We start from the raw sequence: 17123 nt of genomic DNA on the forward strand, positions 1-17123 counted from the left end.
AAGAGAAGAAAATTTAACAAAGTGAAAATGAAAAGTGTATCTGAGTTTCATTACTGTGCTTAAGACATTTAAATGCCCTAAGACTCATTCTTTATTGGACATTCTTTAGTGTAATAAACCAGTTAAATTCAGTACCTTTTCTTTTCAACAGTAACTTCCTTGATGTGGATGAAAGATTTAGGAAATATTCCCTGTTGAAGGAGAAAAAAAAAAAATAAACCACTCTTATTTGCCAATAACATTTAATTAACAAATAGGAGCTTTCCAAAACCCACTTCTCCTAAATTCTTTTTCATAAAACTATGACTATGAACATAAACTGTATTCTGAAAATTAATGGCTGCCTATCTAGTTTTCTGTCCAGCTAGATGCATTTCTTTTTGACAGAAAAATAATGGAAGCTTTTTCATATTCTTGTATGCAAAAATAGAATGCATAGAATTACATTTCTTCGTAAGAAACTCCATCTCCCATGCCCACCCCTTATCTACGCCCCCAGAGAACAGGACATATAGTGTAAATACAGTAAGGAAACGTTTTCTCTGTGCAGCAGTCCATAAGTTTCTTGCTCTAGGAAAAAAATGCAATCTAATTTAGACATCAGCTTGATTATCAAACTGAAGGAGAGGTGCTGATATAGGATCATCACATCCAGTGAAAGAAATATTGACAGAGAAAAATCACTCAGGATGAATAGCAAAACAGCCACTGACATGAAGGATAGTAAACTCTAAGTTTACTTTAAAGCATAAGAGCAAGTTTCAAAAAATGCTTTTCTCCTTTTCTTGCTACTAAGGAATCATGTTATCCAGGGTAAAACCTATTCATCTGTGGCTTTCCATCTTTAGGTATAAGAATACTGACTTCTCTTTTTTTATTATGATTTTTTGTACATTAGAGATATGTTTTAGAGTTTAAGTCTCATGAGAGTTGCTTATATTAAATGTGGCCTGAAGAATCCTTAGAAGAAAGTGCAGAAAGAGGTGCATCTAGCAGCAAATATACTAAATAAATAATAATAATAAAAAAAAGTTATTTCAAATGATGCCTTCAGTCTGAAGGCACAGACATTTTTTTTCTTCGTTGATCTGCTTCTCCCAGTCCTCACTTCTAATATTTACAAACATTGTCCAGAACAAAAGCTGATCATTTTATTCATCTTGAAAGGAGGGAGAACAGAGATAGCTGACTTCAGAAATCAAAATAGGACTACCTGATAAGAGATACTAAAAACCCACTTCCTGGGTTGATTCCTTAAAAATAGCGTCATAGATATGAATAGTGTGATCTTACCTCTGATCCTTTATGTCTTACTAGGTAACCCTTGTACCAATCTAAAAGGAAGGAAGAGTGCACTTAGTATGACAGAACATAGGCATAAAAAAACACCTAACAAAGTCATGGGTTTTGTTTCATGTTAAGAACTATCTGCTATAGAGTATTTAAAACTTATTAGTTAGTTCAAAAATACATAGATGAAATTAAAGTGAATATCAGGAAGCATGATTTGCACATTAGCAAGTATAATTATAAGGTCTACTTTGAAGTCTTGCGTAGTAAGTATAGATAATCTTACACAGAATTTAACACCCCCATGGTCACATAATAAAAAGGTAGGATAAGCTGTTTAGTGATGTACTGTATAGCACACACACATCTCTCTCAGCCAAGATCACCCATGATACTGGGTGGCCCACGAAGCCTGTCCAGCTGTGTTCTAGGTGTAGAATTAATCCAATACAGGACATGGTTGCTATACAGCCAGCTTCCTTGAATGTAAGAAGAGTAAGCCATCTTTCTGCTGTGAGGAATTACAGCTTGTGGACCCAACTCTAATAAGCAGCTTCCTGATGTAAATTTCAAGTTAGAATCTGAAGAAAATGAGGGATTATTATGGGGCTCCTGCTCCATTCATAACTAGAATCCTCTTCTGAAAGAAAGGAGGAGTGCAGTATTGCAGTAGTGGCAATTCAGATACTAATTCAGACTTTGTTACATCTATGCCCCAGTTAAGTCACAATAAATTTCTACAAAGAACATAAAATGAAGAGATTACTAAATTCCAGCAGAAGCCACGTCCACACATTCCATCATGAAGCATTACCTGTACAGCAACAGTATTCAACTTTATTGAATACTTCTTCTAGTTCACCCCAAGAAAGCATTTTATGACTAAAAGCATTTTATGACTAATTTCATGAACACACGTTGTCTCTTTCCTACACCTTTTCTCTGTCACCATTTCTAACACAGCACAGGTATTTCATCCAGGAAACAAAAGTATTTAAAAAAAAAAAAAAAAAGGAATCCCAACCCCAAATAGTACTGTAAGAAAGGAAGCGTTAGAAGTCACAGGAGAATCACTGACCTCAAAGAAATACTTGGGGGACAATTTTTTTTCAAGTTTTTTTAGCACTGAGATTTTTTTCCAGTATCTTCTCAACAATAAAATTCCACCTTAGTTCTAAATTTGCACATAGCCTTGGATTTACAACCAAGTGTGTAAAATCTCTTTCATCCCATTTGCTGTGACTACACATCTGCTCTGTGCATATATTTTGTGCATGCAAACCAAACTAAAATAGCATGTAAAATAAGCACAGGAAAAGAAAAACTGTTACTGTTGGTTCAGCTGCAGCTGGTAGCATATTTTTTAAGATATCTGATAAAAGATCAACTTCCTCACTTGCACAATATGAAAGATTCCACTTCATTGACTAACGTATTTCATAAAGCAACCTATGGCATCGCATGGTGAGGGTAGAGGATTCAGAAAAGGATTCAGAAAAGACTTCTAGAGAAAAATAACCCCATGAGAGCATCATTCAACTTGTGTGGCTGGGCTGGCAACAAACGTACCAGAGGAGCCAGAAACCTGAAAATCTATTTTTGCAATTAACAGAGACAACCTAGGGATGAGGAGGTTTCCAGTTTGCCAGTGTATGTTTTCTTGGCCAAATGGAGGTTTAAAGAATTATGCTGACCAGTTTTTGGGGGAGGTCACTTGTGACAGAGATGCATCTGTCAACAAACAGTCTAATGAGTGACATCCATATTTTCACTGCTGCTTAGAGATGTTCAATTTCTTTTACAAATAGAGGAAGGAAAAAAAAAAGCTTCTGTGCTCCAACAGCTTCTTCGCAGCCTTATGACCACAATGTACAAAGTCACTTTCAACACTGAGCTGTCTCCGTAACTGTGTAATGCAGCAGTTGCCCTTTCTCTTCAACGTAACTACATTTACTAAGATGCAGCTGACAGGCAATAGAAGGAGGGCAAAGAAGATAATTCTAGATGACGTTCTGCAAAGCTTGAAGCACTTCATAAGTGAGGTTTTTTTAAAACTCTCATCTGCTCAAGAACATCACTGCAGATTGAAAATAAATTTACTCCATTAAAGCTTCAATCAAATCTAATGCAAATTCTATCAGGTATTTAACAAGCCAGCATGAACTTCACAAACCCTACATTCACCTTGATGACTTCCTCATTTGGTAATAGCTCCCCCCAAAACCACATGAACTATAACATTTCTGATTTTGGCTTTCCAAAAATGAATAGGTTCTTCCTCAAAATAGAACACCACGACCAATACAAATCAGAGCATTAGACAACTACTTATCTAACCCGGGGAATTGCTGTGAAGTAGAAGGATGAAGTTATTCACACAGAAGCCTATGGCCTGAAGGCAGCTGACTTACCTTCACAGGACTCCAAGATATGGACCACATCACCAATCTGTAGAGGTAGCTGTGGTGTTCCTGTGCCTTTGAAATTGTATATCGCTGAAAAATTGGAGGACAAAAATACTGTTTTTCAATACAGCCATAAATTACAGTTAAACTGAAAACCAGACATGATTATTAAGATTCTGATACTTGGATAAACACACTAGAATAAACAGAACCATAATTCTATCAAGACACTTCATCTGTTACCATTACTTAATTTCTTTCCTTATGAAAACCAAAGGTGTTGAAAATCGTCAGTGCTGAAAACAAACAAAAAAACAGTATACACATGAAAATAAGCTATTTATAATAACTGCTCTGCACAGGACTTCAGAGCACCTATTTATATGCAGGTCTTTGATATATACATGTTCATTGTGCTGGAGAATTGTTAGTCTACTGGTCTAAGGTAATTTACGTGCATGGTTTACAAAAATGTATGACTACACTGGAGAGAAGGGGGGCAGAGTCACATACAGAGACTGAGTTTACTGAATTCTTTCCTGGATTTAGATGCTTCATCTTAACATTAAACTGTGTTTCATATGGAAACTAGAAAGTTTCATAATTTGCTGTATGTAATCACTCTGACAAGAGCACAGGAGCAGCAGTTTTTAAAAGCATTCTAATCAGAAGCTTATCTATGTGTGGTTAAGAAACAGCTAAGTTTCAGAGAGAATTCAAGAAACTAAGCTCCTTTACTAGTTCTTACATTTTCGGGCTACAGGATGTGGGCAGCTATGGTAAGCATTTGTTTCTCTATATCTTTTCTTCATGGGCTTGGTTATAGACTTTTACAATAGCATTACAGAGTAGAAGCAGTTATTAAAGCTAGTGTCACACAGGGGAACCAATTACAACATGTAAGCCTGAAACCGCAATTAAACAGTAGAAGTAGGAACTGTACTCTAGCGACTAACCATGACCTCTGTGTGCAGTAAAGATATCAGTCGGCAGAGTTTTCTTCCTTTTCTCATGACAATGTCCCAGTCCAGCCACACATACAGAGCATCCAAACTGGCAGCATCCTGGACTAGGGGAAAACTGATCCAGACAGGTGAGAAGGTGAGCCTGCCTTCAGCATAGTCCTGCGTTCCTTCTGCTTCCCCCTCCGGGCTTCTAAAGCAGGATATTCATCTCTGCTAGGCCAAAAGGTGTACTAATGACATGTTTCACTTAAGCATTGACTTAAAATCAAATTAAATTGCCTTTCATAAAGATGCCTAAGGTAGGAGTGTACAGCTAAATGGATGGGCCCTCTTCACTTCAAGTGTTCCATAAATTTTGTTTCTTTTTCCATTGTTATACTCATTATATTTCTGGAACAGAAGTTAGAAGAAATTTCAGACCAATAATAAGTACTAGTTTTTGTTGACGTCAAGAGGCCTTCCTACCCTTTCCTCCTGCTGATTGGGTGGAGCAGGGCTGGAATCATTAAACATAAGGGAGGAGAAGGAAAGAAAAAATAATAACTTTGAAGTGAGGCTCTGATCTCTACATTCAGCCATTTCTTCAAGAGAGTCTTGAAGACATTTCCTCAGAGAAAAGCCTTAGCTCCACGCAAAATTGAATTTAAGTAGTAGATGTGTAGTTATGTTCTGACTGGCTTCCTTTCCACGGATTTCAAGAAATGGAAGATGGCAAACAACCCTCCTAAGTTATCATGATGTTTAAAGAGATATTTCCAGCAGAGTGTTGGGGGGGTGTGTGTGCTCTTACTGTTTTCCTGAGACATCCATACAGATCACGATTACTGTTGACTAACATACACTTTATATTGCAAAATAGGCACTGCTCTACTTAGCTGTATTTGTCGCAAAATACAGATGCAAATTACTGAGTCATAGTCACATTGCATATTGGTTTCTCTCCCTTTAAAACTTCATTTAACAGCAGTTGTTATAATGAAAAGCACAGTAACAAACTGACAAAGGAAGTAGCTGTATCAGCTAAGACTTTTCTAAATGAGTAAGCGGAAACTTTAATGAGAGATTTTACTGTAGAATTTGGATTGTTTGGTAGGATGAGTTTAACAAATTCCTTTTCAAAGTTTTAAGCTATAGGCCTATCCAGACATTTTATGATAAGAAATTATCTCTCATATACCATCGCAAAAAATTCTATAAACATTCAAACAACTTAATGCCATCAGCTACATCCTGATGTATTATCTACAGCACCAGACAGCTTAACTGTCGTATCTGCTTATTTTTTTGATTATTAACTGTGAAGGAAATTTTGACCATTATATCCAATTATATCTTGTCAGTTGTAACTGATACGCTTTCCCTTACAAACTGTGACCATTTTATATTGTGAGTTCACCAGCCAAGAGGAGGGTTCCCTTTCCTCCACGCTCCACTGAGATCTTTGGAGTTGTGTGTGCGCGGTTTTATGCACACAAACACATATTTCGTTTATTTTGCTCATCAAAAATAGCGTATGAAAAAACTCTATGGACTTAAAGTGGTTTTGGTAGGATGCTCACACCAGGGTGTTTTGGTGTGGTTTGTTTGTTTTTTTTTAAATAATCTTTCCAGCAGTAGAAATAAAGGCCCTTTCAAATCACTCTGAAGAACTTTCTACCGCTTCACTCCCTGGCATCTTCTATCCCAGCCACAAACAAAAAGAGACGGTACCCTCGAGGCACAGAAGGGTGCCCAGCATCCGTTCTAAATCCCAGTAGCAATTACTGACCTCGGGAGCCACTGATGTCATGGCAATAAGATTAGTGGGAGAGGTTTGGACATCGTGTGCCTTCCCCAGCAGCATCGGACTGAGGTGCTCCCAATAAATAGCGTCTGTACAGAGATGCTGTCGGATTCTCCCAGAATGGCACAGAGAATGCCCAGGAACTCCAGCCTTAAGACAGTGTTCCTAAATTTCCCCCTAAATCAGCAAAGGATAAAAAGTGCTATTTTAGAGCTCACCATAACGCCCAGGAACTCCAGCCTTCAGACAGCGTTCCTAAATATTTTTACAGTTCATTGAAAATACAGTTAGCAAATTTCCCCCTAAATCAGCAAAGAATAAAAAGTGCTATTTTAGAGCTCACCATAATCTCAGTGGTAATTTTATAGCAGGACTCGCACACAGGGAAAAATAAAGAAAAAAAAAAAAAAAAACGACACGCACACAGGGAAAATAAAAAAAAAAACAAAACGATGGAAAAGCCCTTTAGATTCCTGGTGTGTGTTTTAGCTCCCTCAGGAAACGTGCTGAAAGCCAGCACACCACCGCAACAATATTGCCTCAGAAAGCCAGCCTAAAAAATACTAAGTCAAACTGCTAGCATAAAGGATTTCCCAAACTGAACTCTGCTCAAGCACAAGTAGGCTTTGAATTGTATCTCAGGAGGATGGAAGTGGTTCCCATCCCATGAAGCATGCCCAAAGAATCCTTTCTTGTTCAGCCAAACAACACGTGCTCTAAGGACAGCTACTCTAAGAAGCTCCTTTGTCTAATCTGCTCTAATCTCACTCTTCACACATTCAGCCACCCAGAGCATAAGTGACAACATCTACTGGTGACAGTAGCAAAAACACAAGTACTTATGCGGAAGAGAATTCCTGCATTCCATTTAATTCCTGCATATCTATTAAAGCCAGAGCCCTGGGATATGATATGCACATTCCCCCCACACGTGGGTATGCTACTGAATATCCACATGGCTGGGAAGCCTGTTTCATTAAGCCACAACAGGACATGCTTGTTTTCTAAAGCAGAGCAATGAAAATCTGCAGAGGACATTTCTCTTCTGAGACATGAGGTAAATGAAACAGTCACTCTTTGTTCTGAGTAGGATTCCTGTTAATTAATAAATTCAAACAACCACAGATTGAGACAGAAGCACAGATAACACTTTATGATTTAAATTATATGCCCTCCATTTAGAAGATGACAAGCATAAAAAAACCTAAAAAAAATCCCACCTACCCTAAAATCATTATTTGTACCTCATTTGGGAACATTCACACGCAAAACACTCTAGAAAAGTCACAGTAATCCAGGTTACAGAATCATTTCCTTGAAAAGCCAAATTTCCTCAGTATTCATGTACTTTAAAAAACATATATGTGCTATTCACATGATTGGACTGTGACCTGATGCAAGGTAGGAACGGTGAGGGAGGAGAATGCCACAGACCTGAAGCCATTTATTATTCTGATGTTCCTACTTGTCTTTCCTGGCTGTGTTCCTTCATGTGAAGTCCCTGCTCTGTTCTTTATAACAAATACGAGCATTTCATTGTTTCATTTTTGAGACTCACCTTTAGGTAATAAGCCATGTTTCAAGTTGATTTCCTTGGTTACTTTCCACCCTTCCACTTAGAAAGCATTTGAAAAAAAACATTCTGAGGCATAGCTTTGCTGAACCAGCTCTTAATTTCACTCTACCATAACAGGAGGACTATCTGGAATGATTTCTATGTAACAGCTCATGAAGTGTTTTGCATATTCAAACAATTTATAGTTAATAGCCTCAGCAAGAGTCACGTTCCATTTTGTTCCTGAAGTATTACAGCTCTACTTTTATGACTACTAATGTAAAAGTAGTACCTTCTTTCTGTACAGATCAAGTCTTTGTGTCAATTTACCATTTTCTTCTCATGAAAACAAGGTGAAGTTACTCAGCAAGTAATTCAAACTTCATTTGAAAAATATTATGCAGTCCTAACAGGCTTTCTTGACTTCAGGAAAGAAATCTAGAAAATTTGTGTGCCAGTATTCTGAGTTAAGGATCTTCCCTTAAATCTCACAGAGCAAGTGTGCTACAATGAACATGACCTGGATGCAGTTCTAATGATATTTCACAGGTCAGGGACATGTACCAAAGTTCAAGGTGGGTTACAGACTAATTTAATTTATTGCAAATGATGCTCAGCAAAGGGTAGCTTCAGTTCTCAGATGAAAACCTTACCTTAGCTAACAATTGAATACAGATTTCTTCACATGCCTAACCCTGGGACCAGATGGAGGTTTTAGCTGACTTGAGCTACTTATTTTCCTTCTTAAACACAAGAAAGCCGGTACAAGAGCCAGGAAGTTCTAACAATACCCAACTAGTTATATGAAGATATTGTTTCTGACTCTACCTTTTCATAGGAAATAGGAGCATGGTCATTTTTCTTAGAAGTCTTTATGAAGAACAGAGATTTAAGTGTACTTTTTCCTATTCCTGAAAGATCGTGGATACAGAGATTTCTGTCCCAGGTTTTTCTTAATTTTCCTTTAGTTTGCTTTAGCTCCCTCAGGAAACGTGCTGAAAGCCAGCACACCACCACAACAATATTGCCTCAGAAAGCAAGCCTAAAAAATACCAAGTCAAACTGCTAGCATAAAGGATTTCCCAAACTGAACTCTGCTCAAGCACAAGTAGGCTTTGAATTGTATCTCAGGAGGATGGAAGTGGTTCCCATCCCATGAAGCATGCCCAAAGAATCCTTTCTTGTTCAGCCAAACAACACGTGCTCTAAGGACAGCTACTCTAAGAAGCTCCTTTGTCTAATCTGCTCTAATCTCACTCTTCACACATTCAGCCACCCAGAGCATAAGTGACAACATCTACTGGTGACAGTAGCAAAAACACAAGTACTTATGCGGAAGAGAATTCCTGCATTCCATTTAATTCCTGCATATCTATTAAAGCCAGAGCCCTGGGATATGATATGCACATTCCCCCCACACATGGTTATGCTACTGAATATCCACATGGCTGTGAAGCCTGTTTCATTAAGCCACAACAGGACATGCTTGTTTTCTAAAGCAGAGCAATGAAAATCTGCAGAGGACATTTCTCTTCTGAGACATGAGGTAAATGAAACAGTCACTCTTTGTTCTGAGTAGGATTCCTGTTAATTAATAAATTCAAACAACCACAGATTGAGACAGAAGCACAGATAACACTTTATGATTTAAATTATATGCCCTCCATTTAGAAGATGACAAGCATAAAAAAACCTAAAAAAAATCCCACCTACCCTAAAATCATTATTTGTACCTCATTTGGGAACATTCACACGCAAAACACTCTAGAAAACTCACAGTAATCCAGGTTACGGAATCACTTCCTTGAAAAACCAAATTTCCTCAGTATTCATGTACTTTAAAAAACATATATGTGCTATTCACATGATTGGACTGTGACCTGATGCAAGGTAGGAACGGTGAGGGAGGAGAATGCCACAGACCTGAAGCCATTTATTATTCTGATGTTCCTACTTGTCTTTCCTGGCTGTGTTCCTTCATGTGAAGTCCCTGCTCTGTTCTTTATAACAAATACGAGCATTTCATTGTTTCATTTTTGAGACTCACCTTTAGGTAATAAGCCATGTTTCAAGTTGATTTCCTTGGTTACTTTCCACCCTTCCACTTACAAAGCATTTGAAAAAAACATTCTGAGGCATAGCTTTGCTGAACCAGCTCTTAATTTCACTCTACCATAACAGGAGGACTATCTGGAATGATTTCTATGTAACAGCTCATGAAGTGTTTTGCATATTCAAACAATTTATAGTTAATAGCCTCAGCAAGAGTCACGTTCCATTTTGTTCCTGAAGTATTACAGCTCTACTTTTATGACTACTAATGTAAAAGTAGTACCTTCTTTCTGTACAGATCAAGTCTTTGTGTCAATTTACCATTTTCTTCTCATGAAAACAGGGTGAAATTACTCAGCAAGTAATTCAAACTTCACATGAAAAATATTATGCAGTTCTAACAGGCTTTCTTGACTTCAGGAAAGAAATCTATAAAATTTGTGTGCCAGTATTCTGAGTTAAGGATCTTCCCTTAAATCTCACAGAGCAAGTGTGCTACAATGAACATGACCTGGATGCAGTTCTAATGATATTTCACAGGTCAGGGACACGTACCAAAGCTCAAGGTGGGTTATAGACTAATTTAATTTATTGCAAATGATGCTCAGCAAAGGGTAGCTTCAGTTCTCAGATGAAAACCTTACCTTAGCTAACAATTGAATACAGATTTCTTCACATGCCTAACCCTGGGACCAGATGGAGGTTTTAGCTGACTTGAGCTACTTATTTTCCTTCTTAAACACAAGAAAGCCGGTACAAGAGCCAGGAAGTTCTAACAATACCCAACTAGTTATATGAAGATATTGTTTCTGACTCTACCTTTTCATAGGAAATAGGAGCATGGTCATTTTTCTTAGAAGTCTTTATGAAGAACAGAGATTTAAGTGTACTTTTTCCTATTCCTGAAAGATCGTGGATACAGAGATTTCTGTCCCAGGTTTTTCTTAATTTTCCTTTAGTTTGCCTTTTGCAGTGAGCTGTAACGCACGAACCGGCTGTTGTTTCCCAAGCGGCTACAACAGCCCGTTGGGTTTGGGGGCTGCATCTCATGAAGCAGGGAGCCTGTCCTGAGCAAAGCTCTGCCTCCGTTACAGCTCTATCTGCATAGATTTCACAGAGGTGTAAAATGGTTCTCAGAGGTCTTCAGCAGATGAAATCAGACAAGCCAGTGCCAGCCCTGTGCACTCAGGCTGAGCATATGCTTTTCTGCAGTTTCAAAGACATCACCCGCTCTTCTCCTCCCCCCAACACGTTTCAAACCGACAAATACTCATTTTCAGGTTCAGCAGTACAGGAGTAAATGTGACACTTGAGTTTAACCTGTCAACATAATGTTTCACCAGCCCATAACTTTTTCACAAGTGGGATAGTTTCCTCAAGCTCAGAGCAGATTTCAAACACGTCATCTTGCACATTACGAGGAAATTGTCATCTAGAACCAGGCGTCTTCCATGACCTTTCTGTCTTGTACCATCTATAAAACAGCATACAATACTTCAAGTCTAAGAACAAACTTCATGCCTAAAATCAGGAATATGATTTCCAAGTGCAAACTTAAGTATTGGGTATCTGGAGTATCCTATTTAGTTAATTAAAATACAGAATTGGGCACAGAGCCTGCATCCTAGCATAACTAAAGATGCCAGCTGGGATTGTGTGGTCTTCAAAATCTGTTCCGCATATGACTGCTCCTCCAAAGGTTGGGCCAAACGCCCTCCAGCTGAAACTCTGCTCCACATCAGGCTGGCTTCTAATGAAAGGCTTAGAAATTCAACATAAGAATCACTCGGGGACTTGAAAACAAAGATTTCTGAAAACACGGAAGACAAAATACCCCTGTATGGCCAAAAACCTTCCACTCTGCATTATTCCAAACGTTTGTCAACTTTCACAGACTTAATGTTTCAGTAGACTCAGTTTGCTCATATCCCTTGGTTTTCCTGATGCACGAGACATGCTTACAGCAGACCTTAAATTCAAAAATCACTGTATTTGTGCCTATAGTTGTCAGTACCCCATATTCCAGGACTCATTAGACCATGAGTTTCCTATAGTTAAAATTTAGCAATTATACTATTTTCCCACCAATTTTTAAGAGCATAAATTTATTTAACTCTTTTGATCACTCTTCCAACACTAAATACCCAGTGTGACTGTTTCTGGGATTATTAGGACAAGACAACTGGTGGTGATGGGGTGTGTGTGTGTGTGTTCAGGGATTTGTTTTGGTTTTTGAATTACTCTCCCACTATTCTTACCAACTGAAGAAGTATTCTTACCAACCTAATGAAAGAACAATTACATTTCATTTCCAAGATAAATAAAGGAAAATAAAACAAACTGTGAGCCGACAGCTTGCGTAAGAAAAGGAACTCCTGAGTATAAGCTATAGCTTATATTGAACCTATAGCTATCTATTAACTTAAAGTAATTATTCATGAGCAGAAATGGAACACCCCCTGCTGAAGATGACCTACACAACTGTGTGAGTACTTCCATAACTAGCATTCTGTTATTGTTGGAGAGTTATTGTTTTCATTATCCCTATTCTGCTTTGTAACAGATTAAACTGCAGACACTGCTACGATTGTGGTTTTTTACGTACAAGTATAAAAACTTTTATAATACAATATTTAACAGAAAAACCTTCTTTAACCCAGGAAATGGACTTCATTGGGTTGAGCAGAGAAACAGCAAGTGGTAGTACTATTACCATACATGACGACACAGCTTGCACAGGTTCTTTTCTATATCAAAATTAACATACATGCCTGTGGAAATACCACCAAGTCTGCAGTGTCAGCTCTCCCCAGTGGCCTACTTGAGATTATAAATTACTGTATTGCCTTTTGGGTTTCCCATGGGAAAGCACCATCACACCTGCCCGCGTTCGGGAAGCAGAGCAGTAGGCAGGCAGGACACAGCTAAGAGAAATCGTAGAGCAGCGCAATAATCAGCTACGGCAACGACGACAGAGGGACCAGATATCCAAAGTACGTGGGACAGAGTTAAAGAGCTATTGTTGTTTTCCAGCTTTGTGTCATGGATTCCTTAAGACCTCATATCTGCCAGCTACAAATTTTACAAAGCAAATGTATTTACCCTAAGCCTCACAGCCACAAAACTTAAGGAATTATTTCTATAAACAGTAGGCTTACTCTCATTTGGCCCTGTTTTAGCCCTGTACAGGCAGGGTCGTGCAGCCTTTGTTCTGGAGCAAGTGACCTCATGGATAACCAGAAATACTTTTTTCTTTTTGATGCATACAAAGGAAAAGGTATCATCTTTGAGACTTACCAGAGTGTAAAGCAGAAGTCTGTCTGATGCTCACAAACTGAATATATCACTTCCTTTACCTATTTAAAGGTAATTTATCAAGGCTTTGATAAATTTGTTGTTTGCTTTTAAACACTAGCAAAGTTCCTTAAAGATACAGATAATCACTTGCACCATTTCCTATTTGGTGCACTTGATAATCCCTTCTCATTATTCATGCTCTCTGCAGATTTCTTTTAGTGCTCCAGTGGCTGTTTGCTTCTTTCAGCCAATCTCAACAGTAAGGTAAGTACCAACTGGCTTTCGCTTCATTTGCAGCAGGAAATTAGTTTTTAAAACTTGCAAATAAAAACTGAGTTTTATTTTGCCCCCGTCTTCACTCTTGCTGACACAAACCCACCACTGATGCCCTAAATGCCTATATGACAGCAAGTTAGTCTTTCAGTTGGTTCTAACCCCTGGTCCTCAAGTTACAGGTCACTGTGTTGGCACCTGGAAACTTCTCAAGTCTCAGGGCTCCTCATCCACATGATACACCAGATCACAGAGCGTTCAGTGAAGTGACTGACCTGAGTGATGCAAATGTGTCTTTATCCCATGACAGTTGTAACAATGTCTTCTTATGCTAACACACCTTTTTCAGGAATGGCAGTCTGTTCTAAACCCAAATAACCAGTCTCATAAGGGAGACGAGTGAGAGGAGAAGCAGCATTTTTAGCAGACCATGTTTTAGAAAGCGGTACCTGTACATAGGAGTGATTGCCCTGATACCATCCTCCAAGCTCCACATAATACCTGCTCTAAAATGTGAGTGCCAGAGCTGTTAGAGCTGACAATATTTGAAGGGCAAAAACACTAACCACTGCCAGATCAAATAAAACTTCATCCTCCTGAGTTTTTAAAAACTCTCACATTTGCATTGTCTCCATGGCAGTTTAGACTTAACAGTATTAAAATACTGCCCTTAAATCTTATCTTCAATTATCTGCTTTCCTTTTATGCACTAAAATAGAAGTGTTCATGATGAGTGATTCAATTAAAATCTTACTGTTTTGAAATAAATATTCTTAGATCAGAGGTAGAAAAGACTACTGCTATATAAAATTGCATATTCTGAGTATCATTATTTAAGTCAAATAATGCAGTGAATTGTTCAATCAAAATGCATTGTAGTCTTCCCGAAAACAAACTTCACTGGATTATGATTAGTTTATGAAATACTGTATTTCATAAAGTGGTTTTTATTATGCATAGTTTGCTCTGCCTTTCAAATACTGTAGAGACTCCTGTATCATACTGGGGCTTTGCCTGCTGGGTGGCCGTGCTGGCTGGTGAGACACAGACTGGCTGGTGAGACACAGACTGGCCAGACTTCCCTGACCACAAAGCCCAGCACAGACCGGCTGGTCAACAACCGACAGACCGACCACAACCAGGGCCTTGCCAGGGGAGGTTGCTCTGTTGCCCACTGCAGGGTACAGGCAAAAAACAAAAAAGATCACCAGACTTTATCACATTTCATGTCAAGCCAGGTTATTTGGCCCTGATACCATAACGTTAAAAATTACTTGTGAAAGGAGAGCGAGCCTGTTTTGTAATTACATGAAACTCACCCTGACCCAAAATGGTCCCTGTAAAACGCTGCTACAAGTGAAGCTTGATTTATATGATTCCTGTGACTAATTAGTATCTAGTACTTCTACCCGTATGCGAGATAACATCCCTCACTAGTGTGGGGATGCAGAGATCACTTCCAAACAACCCAGTCACATTCTCCCAAATCAATAACTTCCAGAAAAATGTGCAAAAATTAAGTAGCTCCTACTATTTGTAAAAGTGAAGAAGTAAATATCTTTGTAAAGAAGATATTTACACCCTCTGTTTTGTAATAGAAACTGCCACCAGAACTGGCTACTTCCATTTCACAATTCTGCCACTGCTGCACATGGAAGTTGAACAGGAAGACATTCTTGTCCTCTTCTTAATTCCTTGATGATTCATTTTATTTCATGAAGCCAGTTGGGTGGAGTTTTTTTGCTTTTAATGCATATCACAAAATATTATGGCCTTACAATAAAAAAATGCCTCTTGCAATTCCAGATTAATAGCTATGCACTAGTAGGTAAAATAAAACATAAGCAGTGCAAGATTAACTGTCTTCTGTACTGAGAACTTCAGCAGGGCACACCTTTCAAGTGCTTCAAGCTTTGATTCCCAATTTTAAGACTCCTTTTTTAAAAAAAAATTCAATCCTTTATGCAAGATCACATGGTTAATTTTAAGTAAAAGTGTTGGAAGATAACTTTCCTTCCAAATATTATTACCAACTCAGTTTTTTCTGTAGCAGCAGTACAGAACTTGAAGTGATGGTCTCTCAGAAGCAACTGTAGGATTCCCCTTCCCCTACATTTGTTCCCCATAACTTCTCGCTGCTACTTATTATACAACATGCTACTTATGTTGTAGTTTTCTAACATATTGAGGTGGGAAAAGCTGCATTACTGTGAGAGCTCAAGATTTGAGAGGGGTACACGTATGGTAGGGCAGAAGGGTTACATCTCCCAGTCTAACACTCCCTTAATTCTTGCTATTCTGTATGAAAGATTAAAACTCTGTACAAAACGGATCATTTCAATTAAGCCACCGTGGTAAAGCGGAGGGTGTTCGCTCATCACACCAGAGAACACACCTGCCCACATCCTGTTGAGAAGTTATGAAGCCCAAACTCAAATGGCAGCTCACTCGGTTACGTACCCACACCGCTCTTCTTGTCGGTCCTGTGCCATCTCGCCATCGCACATGAGTCCCTGAGGCTCCCAAGGACGCCCACCACCCCGGAAACCACGACACAGGGGACGCAGGATTCCAGGTGGGAAACAAACCAAGGCTCTGGAAGCGAGATGGGTTTCCCAGCGGCTGTCACCGAGCTCTAGCAGGGCAGGCTCCGGCAGCTGCGAGGGTGCTGTGAGATTTGCTGCTGTTCTCTCTCAGCTTCCTTCCTCTTTTCTCAACTCAAGATATTGTACCTCAGTGGCGTGGGGGAGGGGAATCCCAGACTGGGTGTTTCTGTGGTGTGACACTGGCAGCAACACACCAGCAGGGTGGACGGAGACAGGCCGCCCCGGAACTCACTCCCCAGGCTGGAGGGGTGCTGGGTGCCCAGCCCAGCTGCAGGGACACCCTCTCTGCCTTGGGCAGCTCAGCTCTGGACCATCAAGGAAGACTTATTTCTTCAACACCACCAAAAACAGATTTTTAAGATTTGACTCCACAAGACACTATGTCTTAAAAACTACTTTCCTCAAACCTGTCCTGAAATGGGGATATTTTTACTTTTTTTTTTTTTTTCATAATAGACCATCCCTTGGTAAGGGGAACGAGGACAAAGCCACATTTCAACCCACACCCATTCCTTTTTCTTTCTGTCATTTTACCTTTGGAGAAAAAAAACAGGGGAGTTTCTCTATATTCTCTAAACAAAGTAACACTTTCTTAAAGGCTTATTGTCAATACAGAACTTCAAGAATTCATTTATTTTATATTTACAGCCTTTGCTTTCATACAGGCTGCTGTGTGAGCTAACTTACCTGATGACATTTGGGAGAATGTCCCAATTGAATACAAGTTTGTCACCTTCATTCGGGTTCTTTACTTACAGTTTGCAATTTACAAAAAGACGACCACAAAAAACCTCACACGAAAACAGAAAATGCTTTAAAAGGTTTACTGTTTATCTCCTTCTTGGTACAACAAAGTCATACAACCTGTCCTCTGGATATTACCATGCAATTTAGCAA

General features: G+C 38.9%; 1 protein-coding gene across 1 annotated transcript in view; it reads right to left on the reverse strand.

The window, feature by feature from the left end:
- DOCK2 (dedicator of cytokinesis 2) overlaps positions 1 to 16247 on the reverse strand; it is a 231734-nt gene extending 215487 nt beyond the window's left edge. The window contains exons 1-4 of the mRNA XM_014948222.1: positions 16081 to 16247; positions 3702 to 3785; positions 1294 to 1334; positions 136 to 191 (exon numbers count right to left, since the gene is read on the reverse strand). Of these exons, the coding sequence (XP_014803708.1) occupies positions 136 to 191; positions 1294 to 1334; positions 3702 to 3785; positions 16081 to 16120 (221 nt within the window). The 5' untranslated portion in view covers positions 16121 to 16247. The remainder of the gene's footprint in view (positions 1 to 135; positions 192 to 1293; positions 1335 to 3701; positions 3786 to 16080) is intronic.
- Positions 16248 to 17123: the final 876 nt, after the last annotated feature.

The sequence above is a fragment of the Calidris pugnax genome, unplaced genomic scaffold (assembly GCF_001431845.1).
Source record: "Calidris pugnax isolate Ruff unplaced genomic scaffold, ASM143184v1 scaffold27, whole genome shotgun sequence".
NCBI classification, from domain to species: Eukaryota; Metazoa; Chordata; class Aves; order Charadriiformes; family Scolopacidae; genus Calidris; species Calidris pugnax.